Genomic DNA, 19,465 nt, shown 5'->3' with positions numbered 1-19,465 from the left:
CAGTGGGGAGAAGGGGAACTTGAAGCCTAAGATGCTTCCAAATGGCATTTACATACAAAGCCTCTACAGACAGCTTATGAATAAAGTTCTCCTATGCCTTGCTGGTTGCTTGGGTTTGGGTTTTTCAACTGTTTGCATGTTTTCCACACCCTTCCCCCGCAGTAGACTAGTGATTTTTGTTGGATGGGTCTCCACTCCCTGGCCCACACTGCTATGGATTGTTGCTGGGTGATGGCATTAACCCCTGCCACTCCAAAATCCAGGATGTGCTTGGAGAGCACAGCACTTGGGTTTTGTTGCCCGCTGCCTCTTCTGCTACGCCCCTCACTGCCACTTCCCCCAGTGCCAAATACTCTCTGCTTGCCAGCACCACCGTTATGCACCTCTTCTGGACCTGCTCTTCCTCCTATGCATATCCCTCCTCCCTATGCTGCTAGTTTTTCCATGCCATGCCCCAGAAAGTTCCCAAAGGCTCCTGATCAATCCAGAGCTCCCCTACTCCCTCCATCCAACTCCTGCAGCAGCCACAGTACTTAATCACACCTATCTCCACCCTGTGCCTCCCAGGTTGCCTTCCCACCTCCTCACTGTTCAATAAGTGCCTTGGTAGTACCTCCATCTAATATTCCACCTTACTCCCAGAGGAAGCAGATGGAAGTCTCTGGTGTGGGACAGTTCATTCAAGGAATAAAAGGGCCTGGATTACATAGACTATGTTGCATTGGTTCTGCCATCTTACTCACTTCCATAAAGCACATTAATGTCGGCTTCTGAGTAGAAGGCAGCATCTAAGCACAACAGATAATTGTGAAGATTTTCAGAAAATGTTCAATTTAGATATGATTAGGCATGGGACTTGTATCATTATAGATCAGTGGTAGATCTACTGAAGTCCATAAAGTTATTAATTATGTTAACTGAAGGCACCTGGGACTCAGAGCAGTTTACAAGACCTGAAACTGCAAAAGTGATCAGACATCTGTTTGGGGGACAATTCTACAACTCTTCCAAAAGAAGCAAAAGTTTAGCGCAAGAAATTACCTGCTACATGAATATTCATGCAGCTTTAATGCATTAAACCTTGCATTTGGGGCATATCTGTTCATTTGTTATATTGGCAATATTCAGTCCTTCACAAAGGTTCCCCTGTATGTACATGAACCAGTGAAGTTCTACTGCAGGACATTAATACTTTGTAAGTCACGAAAAAGAAAGGAAGAGAGTTCTAAAGGGCAAAGCATTACTCTGTTTCATACGGGTCAAGAGACAGCAAGACGGATGAGTTCTTATCCATTTAGAAGGCTGAAAGGCAGAGATACCACAAGGAACCCGGGTGGGTTTGGTTTTCAAGTGTAAACAGGATTTTCTGTGTCTTAAAAATATCCTGTTGTGGAAAGATGGCCTTGTCCTGTTTATCTTAAGCAGAATGTGCAACTACTAATGAGTGCAAAGCTTTAATGTCGGAACTGAAGATCCTCATCCACATAGGACACCACCTCAACGTGGTCAACCTCCTGGGCGCCTGCACCAAAGCAGGAGGTAAGAAACTGGCATCCCATAAAGTACTTGGCAAATTCACATGCACTGCTTGCTCTTAACTGCTGTGCGAATTTGGCAGCTATGTTGACCTTGCTACCATTGGCAGGAATCAGGAAAAGGGTGTTCTGGTCCAGAAACATGCCCATCTGGCCCAGGAGCAAACACAAGGGTCTCTCAATACCTGTAACAGTATTAGGGTTTGTGCTGTGTGGAGGTGAACCACCCCTTGGGGTGTCATGACTGCGCACATGGGATATTTCTGGCTCTCCTTTCAGCAGAAGGCGACACTGTAAAGAAATCAGCCAGCACACTATATATTACACAGAACACCATGCAGCTTCCATCAGCATAGGGATAGGACTTGGTCACCCTCTGAACATTTTCAAAGCTGCCACCTGATTCTTTATGCTCCAGAGTTGCCCAGGCACCTTAGTTCCCACAGTCACCTAAGCACTGGCCTACTAGTAATGATCTACTAGAGATTTACCTCAAGCCTGAGTCCCAGGTATCTCAAAACAGGGCTGTCTAATGAGGTGGAGGAATGACTTCCTGGCCTGTGATGCCTCAGGTGTGTTCAGAGCATGCCTAACACTTTGTACCTGCACCAGAAGGTAAAGGCATAGGGCAACAGCTACACAAAAGCCAGCTGTGCCACAGGGAAGCTTAGGGTGAGTGTAAAACAGCACAAGGAGGAGATGGAGAAAGAGTATCAGCCACTAGGTCTGGGCTACCCAAGTGGCTGGTTGGGCTTGGGTGCCTAATGCCAGGAAAGCACTATGGATCCAGAGCAGAGGAAAATACCACCTATCTCTGGCCTGTCAACGGGTCAGCTGCTTCAGTACTACAGCACCTGAAAGTACCTCTCTTAGGATCTGGAATCTGCCTGTGCATTTTGTAGGGAGGCTGGGCCCTCATTTGCGTCTGAAAATTCAACTGGGTGCCAGGGCATCTATGAGTTAGGCAATGGAAAACCAAGGGGGGACAATACCTCAGGCATTTTGAGTATCTGGGCCAAAGTGAGCTCTCTAGGGCAGTGGTCTCCAAACTTTTTTGATTGCACACACCTATCAGTAAAAAATTTTTGAGCACGCACCCCCAATGTATGTCGCAATACGCTGAAAGCGAATGAACGAGTGAGGGCGCCACTGTCAACCCCTCCGCATTGTGGAACTCCCACTCTTCCCTCGGGATACCGCGCGTACCGTACGTGACACGTGACCATCTGACATACAGACCGAGTGAGGGCGTCAGTGTCAATCCGTATATTAAATATTGGTAAAGCTTAATTTCTTTTTTTTAAGGTAAAAAATAAATACAAATAGAAGCTCTAATATTTCTTCCGTCACCCCAGTGCATCGTCTTGCACACCCCACTTTGGAGACCGCTGCTCTAGGGCCGTATACACACAGTCTGTGGCAGAGCAGGGATTTGAACCAAGGACTGCAAAATCCTGGCACTCAAGTGATGTTCCCTGTCACAGAAACCTTGTTCCTCGTCTCATCATCCCATTTAAAACATCCTTGTCTCCCTTGCCCTGCAGTTAAAACCATAATGGAATAATCTGTTTATCTGCTGTCTTTATGTTGAATCTTAACAACAGTCTAGGAGGGAGGATGGAGGAGGGCTGAGGGCAAAGAAACCAGGATAAATATTAAGGGGGGAGGGGGGAGAGAGAGAGATGGTGCAGACATTTGTCATTCCCTGAGACATTAAAGCTATCATTTTCTCAAGGAACATGTAGTTGCCAAGTAAAAGAAGAAAGAAATTTTATTAAGGCAAATTTGTCAGAATGACAGGATATAAATTCTCCCCCAAATTAGACATTCACAACTCCCAGGGGAGAGGTACACATGTGGAATCTGCAGAATGCTGAGGCGAGACTGGAAGCTGTGCAACAGCTACTAGTCTGATCTGCTGGGCAGCCACATTTGTATGGCTTTCTAGGGCAGTGGTGCTTAACCTTTTTTGTACCAGGACCCATTTGTAAACATTGATGGCCAGTCCCGACCCAGAACCCATCATCCCCGGGCCCGAGCCTCCCAGTGTGTGGGGCAGAGGGTGGGTATATAGGGTGGGGGGAGAGGCCCTGAACAGCCCCAAGGAGCCCCTTGCAGACTGGAACTCTGCCAGCCTGCATGGGAAAACCCACGGTTTCCCAAGTTTTTCTCCTTTAAAGGAGAGTCCTTTTTTAAAGTTTGTTGATCTTGCCGGATTGTTGGTTGTAGCCATGTTGGTCTGAGGGCATAGGCAAGCAAGGTTCTTTGGGTAGATGTGATACCTTTTATTAGTTGGTCTGATAAAAGATATCACATCTATTGATCCATTCTTAAAGCTTGTTCACAACCCTTTCATATATTCTTGTGACCCACTTCCGGGTTGCAGTCCATGGGTTGGAAAATGTTGTTCTAGGGCTCAGAGGAATGAGCAAGGAGGATACTGCCCTGTAACTGGGGAAGGAAGGTATCACCTCCTACCAGATAGCACTAAGAGCAGGGCCATCCCTGGTGGGGGGCAAATCAGGGAGACAGTCCCGGGCCCCGCTCTTTGGGGGGCCCTGCAGACAGTGCCATATAGGCACTGCTGGCAGCTTCTGCAAGCGGTCACCACCCCCACTCCCCTGCCACCACCACCAGTTTCTGCAGGCAGGTGCCGCCCCCACCCCCTGGCCCCGCACAGGCCAATATGCCCCAGGCCCCACACACCTCTAGGGACGGCTCTGACTGAGAGAACTGGGAAATAGTACTGCATAGTACATCAGAGTGGTGACCTGCATGTGGATGCCCAGAACAGTCCAGAGCTACTTTAAGATCACTATCCCTTAACCAGGGCAAAAATATGGCCAGAACATTTGCACATGAAGGCCTAATCATGTAGCAAAGTCTGTCTGAATATATGTGCTCAACTTTGCCTTTTGTGAGTGCCCATTGCTTGAATGTACACTTCTCTATGGCAGTGGTTCTCAACCTTTTCAGACTCAAGGTACTGTCCACAACTTCTATGAATTTAGTGGCACCCCATTTCAAAAACTAATTTCATTTGTTTTTTTAACTGGGGAAAATAGTTGAGCAATTCTTTTGTTGCAAAGAACTCAGAAAGACCACAGCAGGTCTCCTGACACAAGGGATTCCTATTTGAAATCTCTGGGTTTATCTTCTGAATCATGTGCAGGTGTTTGCATACTTGGCAGTGCTAATATTGCATGGTACCCTACAGCCACTTTAAAGCACTCTAGGGTGCTGCAGTGCCCTGGTTAAGAATCACTGCTGGAGCCTTCCAGTCTCCTTCCCCATCTTACACTGCCCTGAACATCCTTCTGGGAGAAGAGGACTTTTGAGTTCTTCCTGACTAGGTACCCAAAGGAGTCACTGTTAAAGCCAGTAGTGGGAAATATGTTGTGGAACCCAGGTTTCCCAAAAGGCATTGCAGAACATTAGCTAAGTAGTCTCCAGCTAGGCTCTGATTTGTTTGCTTTTGAACAACACTACAGGAGACTGAAGTAGGGAAGCGCAGAGCTCACAAACTAGACGTTGGAATAAGACTTACCATTAAAATGTCATTTCTTAGCACAGCTCCTTGTTAAGTTTTATGCAGCCCATAATATTATGTTGGCTAATGACTGATATTAAGCATGCACATACATTATTTTAACAATATCTGCTTCTTGTAACTTTGCTTTGGAACACCCTGTCACTGTGTCTGATGTTAGGCAGCACTAATGCATACTATCCTGTGCTTTAAAATAAGGAAATAAAATATGAAGAGATTGGGTCTAGGAAACATTTCAGAAGCGTGAATAAAGCACTTAGGGGTACTTTAAAGTAGTGCTGGAATCTGCATTTCCTTGGAGAATCCACTAGACACATTTGACTTCAGTTTCTTCAGAAAATGTTCCATTTGATCTCTTCTTCGCACTGTCAGAAGCCAGCACAAGTTTCAGGAAGTAACTTAGTGATGTGGAGGATTGGTAGTAGATACAGCATGATGATATGCATGCAAATAATGGGAACTAGTAACAGGATCAGAGGGGAACTCACTATCTCTCTAGCCTCCCATCCTGCAGGCTCCCTAGCAGCTTGCCTAGCTCTAAGTGGCTTGCTGCTGCATGCTGGTCCCCGTTTCAGCCCCTACACAGGGTGACAGCCCAGCACCTCCTTTAGATAGGCTGAGGCAGGGGTATTGGGAGCCACAGCGGATCAGTTGTCACCTTCACCTCAGGGAGCTCTATACTGAGTACTGTTGAACCATGAGCTTGTTTCAGAGGTACTGAGCATCTCTGACCACAACTGTAGTCAATGGACACTGCAGGTACTGAGCAGACCTGTTGCACATGCTATATCCATAGTCGGACTTCAAGATCCTTAGAATGAACTGGGGTTACAGAAATACACGGTGTTATTATAGGTCAGTAAATAAGACTCTTCTTCCCTTTTGCCTGTGATGGCCACTTCCAAGTGCTCATTTCCACCCACTTTGTTATTTTGAGCCAGGACACAGCAAGCAAATACAAACTCTCTTCCCTCCTTTACTTCTCCCACTTCCAGCCCTGTGTTTACAAAATTATTTATGTCAGACTGAGTCAAATGGGCAGACGACAGCACAAGCCTGGGTGTTTGTTTCTGACATGTAGATAAGAGTTTGTTGCTTAGGATTTCCCTTTGTTGAATGGCCTGGTTCAGCTCTTGGCATTTTTCCTTTGAAGTTGGAGCTCACGAGTCTGAATTTGAAGTTTCCAGACAGGACAGGGTTTATAGACATAAAAGGCTGACCACTTTGGATGGGTAATAATAGGTGTTTACATGCATTCTAGTCCTATGACTTCACCTTCTTCTACATCTGAGACATTTTATATGCTGCTTTTTAAAACCTGGTGATGGTACAGTGCAGGCTAATGGCTCAGAGTGCAGTTTTGTCACGCTGCACCTTGAGATCCAAAAACGTTTCCAAATACGTCTAAAAAAAATCACCTGTGGTTATGAAAAAGCATCTCTGTGGAATGGAACAAAATGCTACAGAGGAACAAGAAAGGACGGAACTGACATGTCCCTCTGTGATTTCAATACTCTTAGACTAAATGTTTTTGAAGACTTTGGGATCCAGCTGGTATCATAGACAGAGCTGACTGTTTGTTACCTCCGCTGGGATGAAGCCCTGGATTACACAAACAGACTCACAGACAGACTGGAGAAGCTAGGGGGTTGCTCTCTAAAATGTGTCCATGCAGATATAAAAGGATGACTAGTATGGGGGATGGACTCTTCTGTCATCTTGGACTTTCCTTTTTTTGGAAAAAAGGAATCGATTCCTAATAACTGAGGAAGCTTAGGACCCAAGACTCCTAGGTTCAATTGCCAACTTCCTACCTCTGCTACAGATTTGTTGTGTGTGCATCACCTCTCTATTACCCACTTTCATCTTCTGTATCAGGGAAATGATGTTAAGCACTTTGCCCGGCTCTAAAGCCTTTCTGCAGCAGGAATGCTGCACTGTACAGTGTTGCACTTTTACATTTCTGAAGACTCCTTTGGTTTCATTCTCTTTGCAGGTCCTTTGATGGTTATAGTTGAATATTGCAAGTATGGAAATCTGTCCAATTACTTAAGAGGCAAACGTGGGGATTTCATTGCATACAAGGTAAAGCAACTAGATTTTCATGAAGTTATGAGATAGCTAATTTGTGATCATATGACAGCAGCTACTTAGAATTAGGTTTTATTCTCTACTTGCTACAAGGGGTCTAAGTTTTATCTGAGATCCCAACTTCTTCTTTGATCCAATTCCAATCTGTCCAGGGTGGAAGGGGGAGAATGGACCTTTTTCTCTGAAGGATCCCATTCTAGTTCCTTCCTTTCACTTACCTCCAACCTCTACTGTGTAATCTATTACAAATGCTCATATAAACTTCAAGAGCTGAAATGGGACACATTAGGGTGCTACCTTGCCACCAGCAGGCAGAAAGGAAGAAAGAAGAACAGTGAACAACTGGTCAAAACCACTGTGAAAGGAGATACAAAGCCAGCCATCTCTACCAAAGGTCAACGCACAGCAGATAACACCTTTGGGAGCCCAAAGTTTCTAAAACTTATAGACCACTGATTTAGATCCTACCAGGAATCTGGATCCTTCCCAGGTACCACACAAGTCTCAGCATGTGGGTTTCGAGACAACTCTAACAAGTGTTGTTTCATCTGCTCTGCATGTACAATAAAACACAGGTGGTGCCTTTGTGAGAGGAGGGGATTTTCCTCATTACCTTCCCCTGAGATTCCTCTCTCACTCTTATTTTTCATTGGCTCCAGTGACTGGTTGTACCTTCCTTTCCTAGATGTGGCTGCACTTCAGTGCTCTTGCAAAATCCTTGTTATAATGATCCCATCGCAAGGTCCTTTTCCAAATTCCAGCATGTCATTCCATTAAATACCTGTGAGTCCTCATGGCACCCAAAGATCATTTCTTATTCTCTTTTTGAAATTTTTAGTCCCAGGAAAACTCGGACCAAGGAGAGAAGAGTCTGGATGAGTCCAACAGTGATTTAACAGAGCTGATCAAGAGACGCCTTGAGAGTGTAGCCAGCACAGGAAGCTCTGCTAGCTCAGGGTTCATTGAAGACAAGAGTTACAGTGACTCTGAGGAGGATGAAGAGGGTAATTGAAACTCACTACTCCCATGTCCTTTCTTACAGATTTCTGTTGTTTCTGACTGTTTCTGCAAGGCACACCTGTTTTAGAGAGAACCCTTGCTTTAGTTGTGGGCGGATCCCATAAGTCAGGGCTGATTCCTTTTTTTACGTGTACCCCTACCCCAGGCTCAGTAGAGTAGAACTGCAGTAGCATGCATTCAGACCATCTGCTTCTTCCATGTAGGAGGGATATTAGCAATATTTTGGCAGAATGTTTTTGTGGCCAAGGTGTCCTCCCAGAAAGTAATCTTCACACAGCTGAGTTAAAAAGGGCGCCCATACTTTTCTCCCCAAATGTCACTTTTATAGGCTCTCCAGAACTGGGAGATATGGTTTACACAAGAGCTTTCCAAAGTAAATGACCTGCATCCTCTAGGTTTTGACATTTCCGTGGTTTCTTCTAGATACCGAGGATCTGTACAAGCGACCTCTGACCTTGGAGGATCTGATTTGCTATAGTTTCCAAGTGGCAAAAGGCATGGAATTCCTGGCCTCCAGAAAAGTAAGCTTTCCTTCTGCTCCATCCTTCTTCTTTATGCCTTTGTGGTTCATTCATTAAGACATTAGGACTAAGTTTCTTTCATATAGTATGGAGATGAAGGAATTGGAACATACTATTAAGCCTGATTTCTCCTCTCACTTTCTCTTATCTTGCATTATTGTACCGCCACCAACTTTTCTGGCTGAACTGAATAAATTAGTAATATTGATAGGACTACAAAGAGAGTTCCCATCTGGTGCATGGTTGGATAGACAGCATTCGTGACCTGAGGCCTTAGCTGGAAGACAAGGGGAAAAAAAAAAGGCATCATCCACATTTGAGATGAAGAAACCTGTCCTGGGGAGAGAGAGGAAGACAGAGTGGAGGGACATGGGGGCAGGGAAAAGAGAGAAAAAGAAAGAGAGAGAGAGAGCTTCTGCATGAAGAAAAGGATTTCTGAAAGTTTAATGGGAGTGTATATGTTTATAAGTGTGTAAGTTTAACTTGCCAGTATTTAATTGTTGGTGAATGACAGCCAAATGAATTCCTTATTGTCGTGTCACTGTGTTTATGTCCATAGTCTGTACGAAACATTTTTAAAGATGGTAAAATAGGATGCAGGTGCAAACCTATCTACAGACTTGTTGGCTTGTATGTATGCACGTGGTTACTAAAACACCGCACTCAGACATTGAATTCTGTGCACAGCTTTGCCTATGTGCAGTTGTCCAACTTCACGTACGCACGTGGTAATTGTATTTGCAAATGTAGCTGCATTGGCTTTTGGCCCATAAGATTTAACAATTAACTGGGGAGCTACAATTCTATTCAGATCCTAGCTGTTTGAGTAGGAGTATGAGAAATAACAGTCATTCTCAGTTTTTTCCCCTCTGATGAGTTATTTTCCTCTGTATCACAAACCAGTATGTTTATGGTAGATTCCCACACACATCTTCCCTCTCCAGCCTGGTCATTTTTCTTTCAGTTTTCAAAGAGGCCCAATGCTTTTCTTGTCAGTAACAGCCTGTTGTCCAAGCAAACCCTGTGATCTCACTTGTTCTCATTTCTTCATAGTGCATTCATCGGGACTTGGCAGCAAGGAACATCCTTTTGTCTGAAAACAATGTAGTTAAGATCTGTGACTTTGGCCTAGCACGGGACATTTACAAAGATCCTGACTACGTCCGGAAAGGAGATGTAAGTGAAGGGGCCTGGCAGGGTCAAGCTAGAACTCCACTCCCCGAAAGGACTGGGCAAATTAATAATAATGATTCTGGCTATGTGTCTTTTTCATTCCTAGGCAAGACTTCCTCTTAAATGGATGGCTCCAGAAGCTATTTTTGATAAGATTTATACAACCCAGAGTGATGTATGGTCTTTTGGAGTGTTACTGTGGGAAATATTCTCACTAGGTAAGATTACAACTTTTTTCATATATATGGAACAGTTGTTGCACAGAGTTTTAACAGAAAAGCAAAGGGCACTGAGGCACACTCTGATTTCAGCCAACAGTGGCTCTGATTGGCAAAATTTGACCTATAATGAATGTTAAAAAAAAAAAAGATCTTGGATTTGAAATTTGTAATAATTGAAACCAGAAGAGCAGGCAGCAAATATAAACCACTACTGCCCTGAACTAAAATGTTTTTAAAATGGTTGAAGGTTCCCTTTCAAACCCTATTTTTCCACAAGAAGTCTGCCTTCAAATCAGAAACCACACCACTTATAGGTTGCAGAGAATTATACCACTGTTGACACAGTGGTCTGATATTCCTAGTGGAAGTCCATAAACCACAAAGGAGTCTGTGGGCATGAGTTAACAATTGTAATGGCTGGCTTTTACCTTTGGCTTGATTATGCCTTTCCATGCAATGCTTGTAAGAAAAAAAAAGGCCATGATGCCACATGTTGGATGCAGGCATTATAGTGCTGACGGGAGAACCAGTGTTTGTTCTATGTGCAAGTCATTCTGGCAGCAATGCATAGGTTGCATCCTCCTATGGCTGCACTGTTTTCAGGCCACAGCTTGTGTTGAATAAGGACATTAGTGCTTGAGTTGCTTCATCCTGTATTTAGAGGGCACAAGACTTCTTTGAAAGCTTAATCCATTTTGATAATCCAATGGATGATCCTTTCTTAATCCAACAGATAAAGCCTCTGAACTCAAACAAGCAATCTCACTTTTAGGCAGTGGAATCCTGCTGTTCAATCAACTCTCCCCTCCACCCTCCTACAGAGTGGCATATTCTTTTTCCTCAAAAAGTATAGGGATTGTAGTGAGTGGCTTCCTCATAAACATTTTAAGGGCAAACAACTAGCCCATGCATTTATGCTTCTGGGTTCTGAACAGCCCTATGTGATCCTCCAAATGCTTCTGGTTTACGGAGTCAATTATGTGACTAAGGTGTCCAGCCCAGAATGGTGCAGACTGCAGGATTTGCCAAAGTCTATGGTTAAGCTAATTATGGAAATTATAGGGTGGGGGAAGAGAGATCAGAACCTGATTTGAATTGCTTCAGATCTCAGGGTTGCTTGGCTACTCAAAAGCCTTTGGTTTGGGTTCATCTCCAGTTTATCCCAGCTACACCAAAGAGAGACCTTATGGTACAACACAGGACAGGGAATCACAGCTTTCTCCAGTTTTGCTATTTCTCTGGCCTTAGATCCAAGTATCTATTTACACTGATGGGATTCTAGTGTAACACGTACATGGCTGCCAAAAGGCTTCACAGTAGTGGGGGATGCCCTTGGGTTCAGACACTCTGGCAATGTGGAGCAAGACAAAAACTAGAATTCAGAACTTCTAGCTCGAAAAGCTTCAGCAGTGGCCCCATGCCAGCATATCATTAAGGGAAGTATATTGGCATGCAGAGAGGTACTTAATGGGACAGTCCCTCTGTGGAAGCGTCTGCAAGGAACCAGTGAACTGAACATGTGTGGATAACAACAAATGCTTCAGGAACCAAAAGTGTTGCTGTGTGGGAAAATAACTAGCCATTCCCCAAAGGCTGAGTGGTGCTTAACCAGCATGAAATTCTGAGCACTTGGCCTTTTAATACTGAAGATGCCAAATAAAAGTTAAAAGATTAAGATGAAATTCAGTGGGTATATATTTTAGTTATTTTGTTTTATTGCTCTGGATCTTTTTTTAAAATCATTCTAAGTTACTTTCTGATTTTTTGTTTTGTTTTGAATGCCCCCTTTTATTAATGAAACTTCTTAATTGGGAAAAGAGACCGTCTTTTCTGAGCTCAGAGGAATCCACTAAATTACTGCAAGGTTCACCATGCAGAGAGTTTCCTCTGCCCTTGTTATGATGTAGATCACAAACCACTTTTTTCAATCCATGGCACTGATTCAAAAACCAGTCATTTTCCCTAAGAGGGTTTTTCATAAGGATCATCCAGGCATGTCTGTGGTTTGGCACCACTCGTATCTGCAGTTCACATGATAAATATTTAATTAAGGATTTGTGTCACTGATTGAACTTCTTATATAAAAGTTTTACAGATCATTGAGAGTCGGAGTACGGAAAGTTATTTGTCTTTGCTACAGGGTATGTTTTGGCTCTGTTCCACAATCACTGCTTTTTCTGGGTCCCAAAGATGCAGTACCTTTAAAAAAGGAAGAGAGATTGACTAGAAAAATGCACAGTTTGGTTTGGACATGGGTCCTGTCAGGGCCAAAAGTTGAATCTGGAAAGGGAGCACTACAAGCTTCCTCTGAAAGCTTTTGGCAGACTGGACCAATGCTGCTGATGAACAGGGAAACCTGGACAGTAGGGACTGCTAATCTTGATTTTGTGGTTGGTTCTGCATTGGGCTTTGCTACTAATTATGTAAATGGGGTCAACACGCTTGGTGGGACAGAAAGCCAGCAATTTTAAATGCATTTTGAAATCAATTACATGGCACATTACAGAATGTCAGTCTCTCCTGGAATTTAAGTTTGCAGTGTTTCAAAAGGCAATCAAAGGTAATTATGTAAACAACCAGTGCCTGGTAGTGCAATATCAGCATCGTATTATCCCAGTAGAATAAAAGTGAGATCAAAAAGCGTTATTTAATATCCAGCACATGCCACATCTTTGAGCATTTTGCAGGAGAATTCCTCTAAAGAAAATGTCATGTATTGACCTTTCTTATACATTTGAACCCACTTTTCTCTCAGTCTGTCTGAAGAGCAAAAATCCAAAATTCATTATGCAGGTGCCACGGTTCAGATGATCTACAGTGGTGAAGAGGGGGCTTTAACACTGAGTGCCAAAAGGTTTGCAGTCAAGAATCATATCTCTCCACCTTCCCTCTACTCTCCTTCTCACCGGTGTATTGTAGCAGGGTCTCAAGGATAGCAGCCTCTCAAATGCTGATGTCTTAGGTACATACTATAAGCAAGTGGAGCAAGCTCAAATTTCCAACCCAACTATCTGCCACATACCATGCTCTTCACATCAACGTATGTCAATCATCACTAGAAAATGCTGCCAAATAATCTAAGATACTCTGAGTTAAGTGTCTCCAGCCATCATTTTCCAGGCTATAGCTCTAGTACTTAACTGAAGCCTACTTAACTGAAGCCTAGTTTTTAATATCAAACTCAGCTGTGGAAGGCAGGAACACGAGCAACCAGCACAATTCAGCAAGGGAGATCTAAGTATGGAGAGAATGTGCAGTGTAGAGCAGCCAGAGTAACCCTTCAGCTTCTCCACATGGAGATCTATTGGCTTCACAGTCCTCTGCTTGTGACACAGAAATCATTTGGCAAAGAACTGGAAATGTTAGGCAATCTGCATTAACTACTGCCAGCTACTGGCCAGGTAAGCACTAACTGTCCCAAGTCGTGAGCTTCTACCCACCTCTGCTGGCAACTTAATAGATATAGGAGGCTGGATGCAATCACTGGGGAATCAATGGATCCAATCAGTTCTGCCCACAGTGCAAATTACAGGGGAGCTTGAGAGGGGCTCAGCCTGCCCATAAAAAACAAGAGCCCCCCTGTAAGATTTGAAAATCATAACCTGGGGAGTCTCTGATTTTATTAAGACATTGTGAAGGGCAGCACAATTTTTTTTGCAGACCCCCTTCCCCAAAAGTCAAAGTGTAGGAGGAGGTCAACACTATATACCTAGACTTCCAAAAGGCTTTTGATCTAGTATCACGCAATATCCTTGTGGAAAAATTGGAAGATTATGGGCTTAACTGCTGAACAGTTCAGTGGGTGGAAAACTGGCTGCAGGGTAGGACCCAGAGAGTTCTCATGAATGGATCTGTGTCATCCTGGCAAGAAGTGGCCAGTGGTGTCCCCCTGGGGTGTGTGCTTGGTCCAGTGCTTTTCAACATCTTTATCAATGATTTGGATGTAGGGGTGAAAAGTTCACTGACCAGGTTTGCAGACAACACCAAGTTATGTGGGAGCATGGCCATGCCAGAAGATAGGCTGCAGATAAAAGCAGACCTGGACAGGCTGGAGAGTTGGGCGGACCAGAACCATATGAACTCCAACACTCAGAAGTGTAAGGTGCTCTATCTGGGGGCAAACAATCCCCCACATACCTACAGGCTTGGTGGCAACAATTTGACTTGCATCACAGCCAAAAGGGACCTGGGGTAGTGATCGACCATCGCATGAACATGAGCCGGCAGTGCGATGCTGTGGCCAGCTGGTCAAACAACACGCTGACATGCATTAACCATTGCATCTCATACACAACTAAATAAGTGATACTCCCACTGTACTCCATGCTGGTGAGGGCACAGCTGGAGTACTGCATCCAGTTCTGGGCACCACACTTCAACAAGGATGTGGAAAAACTTGAGAGGGTCCTGAGAAGAGCCACTTATATGATGAGAGACTTGCAAGGCAAGCCATACAAGGAAAGGCTTGGGTCTCTTCAGCCTAAAAAAGAGAAGGCTGAGAGGGGACTTGGTAGCAGCTTCCCACTACATCAGGGGCATACATTAAGGGCTCACAATTGTTCACCAGGTCACCCTTGGGGAAAACCAGGAGTATTTCAAAAGGACTTTATGAACTGACTGAGTCTGTTCATGAAAGCCTGTAAAGACTACATGGATCTGAGCCTCTGACTGCCTTCTGAGCCTATTTGCTGAACTGATATACCCCTTTATCAAACAGTTAGGATTCCTACATCCCAAACTAAGATTTGGGGGAATCAAGTGGCAAAACCCATGCAACTCAATGATTTGAGGAACTCCCAGTGCTTGGTGCCCTCTTCATTTCTTTCATACGACTGTTTCTGCAAGGCCTGTTTTGCCCCTAAGTGCAGAGCACATAGTGGCAATCCTGAGCCAGAGAGCAGGAAATCAGACAGAAATGTTATAGAAAGTAAATAAACTATATACAGATTCCTCAAGAGTTGGACCCCTATTTGGATTCCATTAAATCCCCTTTGTTAAGACTAGATTAGATGTTCTTCCAAACTCATCATCCAGCCTCAGGGATGCCAAATTATGAAAGGAAAGAGCTGTGTATTATAGTCTTTGCTGGAGCAGGGGGAACCCAGAGGTGCCAGAGGAGCAGGAATTTATGTCATTTTTTGCAGTAAAAAGATAAACACAAGCTCTCACTCACTTATGCTTTTCTCCCTTGCTCCAACTGGAGGAATACCAGAGAGGCCCCTGAAGAGGCCTGGGTTGTAGAAACCGATATCCTGAAAGGCTCTTAGCTTCTGATCCCCTATGAGTTTGTCTTCACTGCCTTGTTATAAGGTACAACACAAGTTCTGCTCCTCACTCAGTTCCCATCCACACAGACCTCCGGTTTGAGTCAAATCATGCCTGGCCAGCTGGCCAGAGTGGGTGGGCTAAAGCCTGAGGGCTGCTGACTTGGAAGCTAGGAATGTAGTGGGTATGCAGTGGCTCAAGTTACAACAACTCATCAGATGCTAAGCAGTCTGTGAGGTTTACCATATAGCTCTGGGCAGCTCAAGCATTGCTTCAGTATTCATTAACGCCTGTAAAAACTATATAGCTGTCAAGCTAGCTTGGGAAGACCTGGTGTTCTAACTCCAGATAACTGTTGCAGTGCAGACAAGCAGTTCCTTTGCCTTTGCTCCAATACTTAGACTATATTATCTACACAAAGTCAGGGGGGTGATTGTAGCTTGTGTATTGGTAGAATTGGAGTGAGGTTGTAGCTGTGATGGTCCAAGGATTGTGTGGGAAGCAAGGATCTTTGTTGGTGACATCTTTTATGGGACCAACTTCATGGTTGAGATAGAAAAGCATTCAAATGAAAGACATTCTTCATCAGATGCCTTGTATTTGACAGCTTGTCTAACTCTATCCCACCATGCAGTTGGTACAATAAAAGATATGACCCACAAAGATCTTTCCCTGTAGGTTGTATAGACAGACTTGAGCAAGCTTTAAACTAGCTAGCTTTGGTATCAATAGCATGGCAGTATGGAGGTTAGTGCAGTCTACAAAATCGAAGAATCTGGGTAAATGCTGAAGCAGTTTGCCTGTCCTGAACTCCAAGCTGCTGATTTCTACACTGCTGGTTTAAAGATAGCCTGGTTCATCTATATAGGCAATAGTGATGTCTTTGACTGTAGTGTGAAAATACCCTTAGTTTCACCCATCTGGGCAGGATCTGTAATAATGAAAGAGGAATCTTCTTAGAGCCACAGACCCACTTGAAAATAAGCAGGCACAAATTGACTTCAGTAGGAGTAAAACCCACTTATTTTCAGTCCTCTTCTCTTTTAAAGGCCTCAAAACCTTTGTATAAACTCTCTATTCCTCCAGTCTTGTGCTGTAATAAAAGTGGCAAATGCTGCACAACATGGCTAGAGATCTCCAATCTGACTGTATATCTAAGTATATAAAATTCCCTGAGTCTTTCCTGTCCACATTTGTGTGTAATGGAATAGCACTGAAGATGGCTATTTATTATATGGAACTAGGTGAAATGAGGCTTACTCTTTCCATTTGATGACTGCTGGGCAAGCTACTATGCAAATTGAGATGATGGTGCCAGTCTAGTTCCTAGAGTGACTAAAAAACAATCGGAATTGGCACTAATTCACCCCTGGATGCAAGCTTAGGATTGAATGAGCCTTTTGACAGAGCTCTCTTAGATGTGGTCCCTTGAGGATACATTTGGGGTACATTAAACAAGAGAGAGTAATAGGGTGGGGTAGAGAGCTGGCCCTGATGCTGCTTTCTCCATTCCATCTCTGGGACAGATAATCATTAATCAGCAGATGTAACCATCATTAAATTGATGGTTAAAAAAGAAAGCAAGGCTGAGAAGGGAGGTACTGTTCAAAAGGTAATCGGATTTCTCAGTCAAAGCAGAAGAGTGTCTTTGTTGTGCCTGATGCTCCAAAGTAGAATTAATTTCTAAAGGAGAAGGCGGGGCTGTAACAGGGCTGCTCATTTCCATTAGCGTGTCCAGATTGTTGTATTAGTATGAATTTTTGTGTGCTGAAATGCCATTGTTGTATTGGTTGAGAAGTCATTGCTGGAAGCACTGCTTCACAAGAATAAGGCAAGTGTGGGGGGCTGACCCACCTGGGCTTCCAGATATTTTGTCTATTTCGTCTTTTGAACAATCAGAACTTAATGACATAAGAGTTTGGGCCTGGCCCATGAGCCTTGCTGTAGCTTTTGTTCCTTCACTAAAAATGCATTTGGTACACAAAGTGTCAACGTGAGAGTCGGGCACCTAACCTGCTTAAGGGCTTTTGAAACTCCCACTAGGCATTTCATTACCTTTGTTCATCTGGTCCACTGTATCATTTCTGCAAAGGGCCTGATTCTGAGATGCAACATGCCTACAGTTTCCATTGCTGCAGCACCTTTTGGGATCCGGCTTCCCATTTCCACCTGAACTGGAATAATCGGCCATTACCTTGGGTATTATTTTGATTTCACTGATTTAGCAGAGAAGACAAAGCCTCTCTTCATCTATCCCAACAGGTGCCTCACCATACCCGGGGGTGCAGATTGATGAGGATTTTTGCCGCCGCCTCAAAGAAGGAACTCGGATGAGATCGCCAGAGTATTCTACCCCAGAAATGTGAGCAATCCCACCTTTCTGGGACAACTGCTAGGGTTTAACCCATATAAGAGGGACTTCTAGTAGAATGCTGAACTGGAGGTAGAAAGAGGGATTGCTTACACTGCCACCATCTGTTTTCTAAATTTTGTTTGTTAAATATGGCGGGTGCATTAATACCACAGTCAAATAACAAAAAACACCAAGTCAGCTACAGGGCCAAGCCATTGTTCATGTAAAAGGTTAATGGATTGTTCAAGGGTGGCTGTAGTGTATGAAATGTCTGTTTAAGGAGCTGTCAGGTCTTGTAAGATCTCCATAACCTTGACCTTCTTTCAGTGACCCAGTCAGGTCTGCAACTTATAGTTAATCTAGCTGAGTGTCAGCAACCCAGAGGGGTACTTGAAACATAGCAACAAATAGTAAAGATACGCAACCTGGAGGTCAAAGTCCTTCAGCACACTGGAATTCATTCAAACAATCATCTTCACTGGAGCTAGTGGGTGGGCAGTCATCTAAATAAGGAGACAGATGGCACCAAAAAAATGTTGGGAAGAGAAATCTAAGGCTCTTGCAATTCCTCTGCTTTCCCATAGTTATCAGACTATGCTGGACTGTTGGCATGGAGTACCTACGGAGAGGCCCACCTTCACAGAGCTGGTTGAACGCTTAGGAGACCTCCTCCAGGCAAATGTTCAGCAGGTATGCCAGTTTATGAGGCGATTTATGTTTAGAAGCTGCACATGTGTCTGGGTATATGTGTACATGCATATGCAGACTGTAACCAGCTATGTCAAGCAATGATATTAGATGTGACCTGGTAATGAAGCACAATGAAAATGCCTATTTGGGTGCGGGTGGGCAAGGGAAATGCTACATATTCAAAGGGAATTGTGTTTCAAAAATGAGATGTTTATCCACCCATAACAAACAGAAACTTACAGTACATTAATTAAAATGAGGCTCAGTTGCCCCCTAGAGGAACAATAGCTCTTTATCTCACAAACATTTTTAATTAGTTTCCAACATTGCAACCTGCCAATAGTTTGGCTTGTTGCATACAGCAAGTTTGAACTTTCTCTCTCCCTCATTTTCTCCCCGTGTTTGTTCATTGTTGCTTTTAGAAGCTTTAAAATGAAGCAGTTTAAGGCTCAAAGAGTCAATTGCATAATTGTCAATTTCATAATAGTTGAATCAACCTCTTTTTTCTCTGTTCAAGACAAAAAAGATCCCACAGATCTGTTATGTAACTGCCAAATTCATGAGGAGAAGAAATCAAGGTTTCTCTTCATGCCCCTTCTGTTGTGGAAACTAATGAGTTAGGGAAGCTCAGGAAAGGGAGGGCAAGTTTGCAATGTGAAGAACTTGCGAGGCTTATAGTCCAAGCAAAGGAAATCAAAGAGAATGTAGGGATTGTGATCAGGGACAGAGCAGTTAATTGAGTCTCAGAAGAGAAATCAAGCGAAGGAAATTTTGATAAATGCTTTTCAGAAGTTAAACAAAGGGCTATTTCTAGATGCAACTGTAATAATTAGGGCTTGCTGATGACATTTCATAGCTTATTATGATAGATGCTGACTATTAAGGTTGCAGTGGCTTCTGTTGTAATGAGGAAAGAAAAGTGCTTTAAGGAGGCAGTATGAAGGAACATCTTGCTAAGCACAAGTTGCACGTAAGCACATTGGCTAGAAAATAAGCACCGTCCATTTCAAATTCCCAGCACAGCTACAGCATTGCTAACCACAGGT

General features: G+C 43.7%; 1 protein-coding gene across 2 annotated transcripts in view; it reads left to right on the top strand.

Annotated features, from left to right (window-relative positions):
• The window catches only part of LOC149858158 (vascular endothelial growth factor receptor kdr-like), a 172,807-nt gene that overhangs the window by 131,978 nt on the left and 21,364 nt on the right, over positions 1–19,465 (top strand). The window contains exons 19-26 of one of the 2 annotated variants that reach the window (XM_090060162.1): positions 1,426–1,539; positions 7,082–7,170; positions 8,015–8,180; positions 8,620–8,717; positions 9,771–9,893; positions 9,997–10,108; positions 17,639–17,738; positions 18,314–18,419. In XM_090060162.1, coding sequence (XP_089916288.1) covers positions 1,426–1,539; positions 7,082–7,170; positions 8,015–8,180; positions 8,620–8,717; positions 9,771–9,893; positions 9,997–10,108; positions 17,639–17,738; positions 18,314–18,419 — 908 coding nt within the window. Of the gene's footprint in view, positions 1–1,422; positions 1,540–7,081; positions 7,171–8,014; positions 8,181–8,619; positions 8,718–9,770; positions 9,894–9,996; positions 10,109–17,638; positions 17,739–18,313; positions 18,420–19,465 lie in introns of both variants that reach the window. The other variant, XM_090060161.1, reaches the window with a different exon arrangement.

The sequence above is a fragment of the Crocodylus siamensis genome, chromosome 8 (genome assembly GCF_052110815.1).
Source record: "Crocodylus siamensis isolate JL-2025a chromosome 8, ASM5211081v1, whole genome shotgun sequence".
Lineage (NCBI taxonomy): Eukaryota > Metazoa > Chordata > Crocodylia > Crocodylidae > Crocodylus > Crocodylus siamensis.
This window is presented reverse-complemented; position numbering and strand designations above follow the sequence as displayed.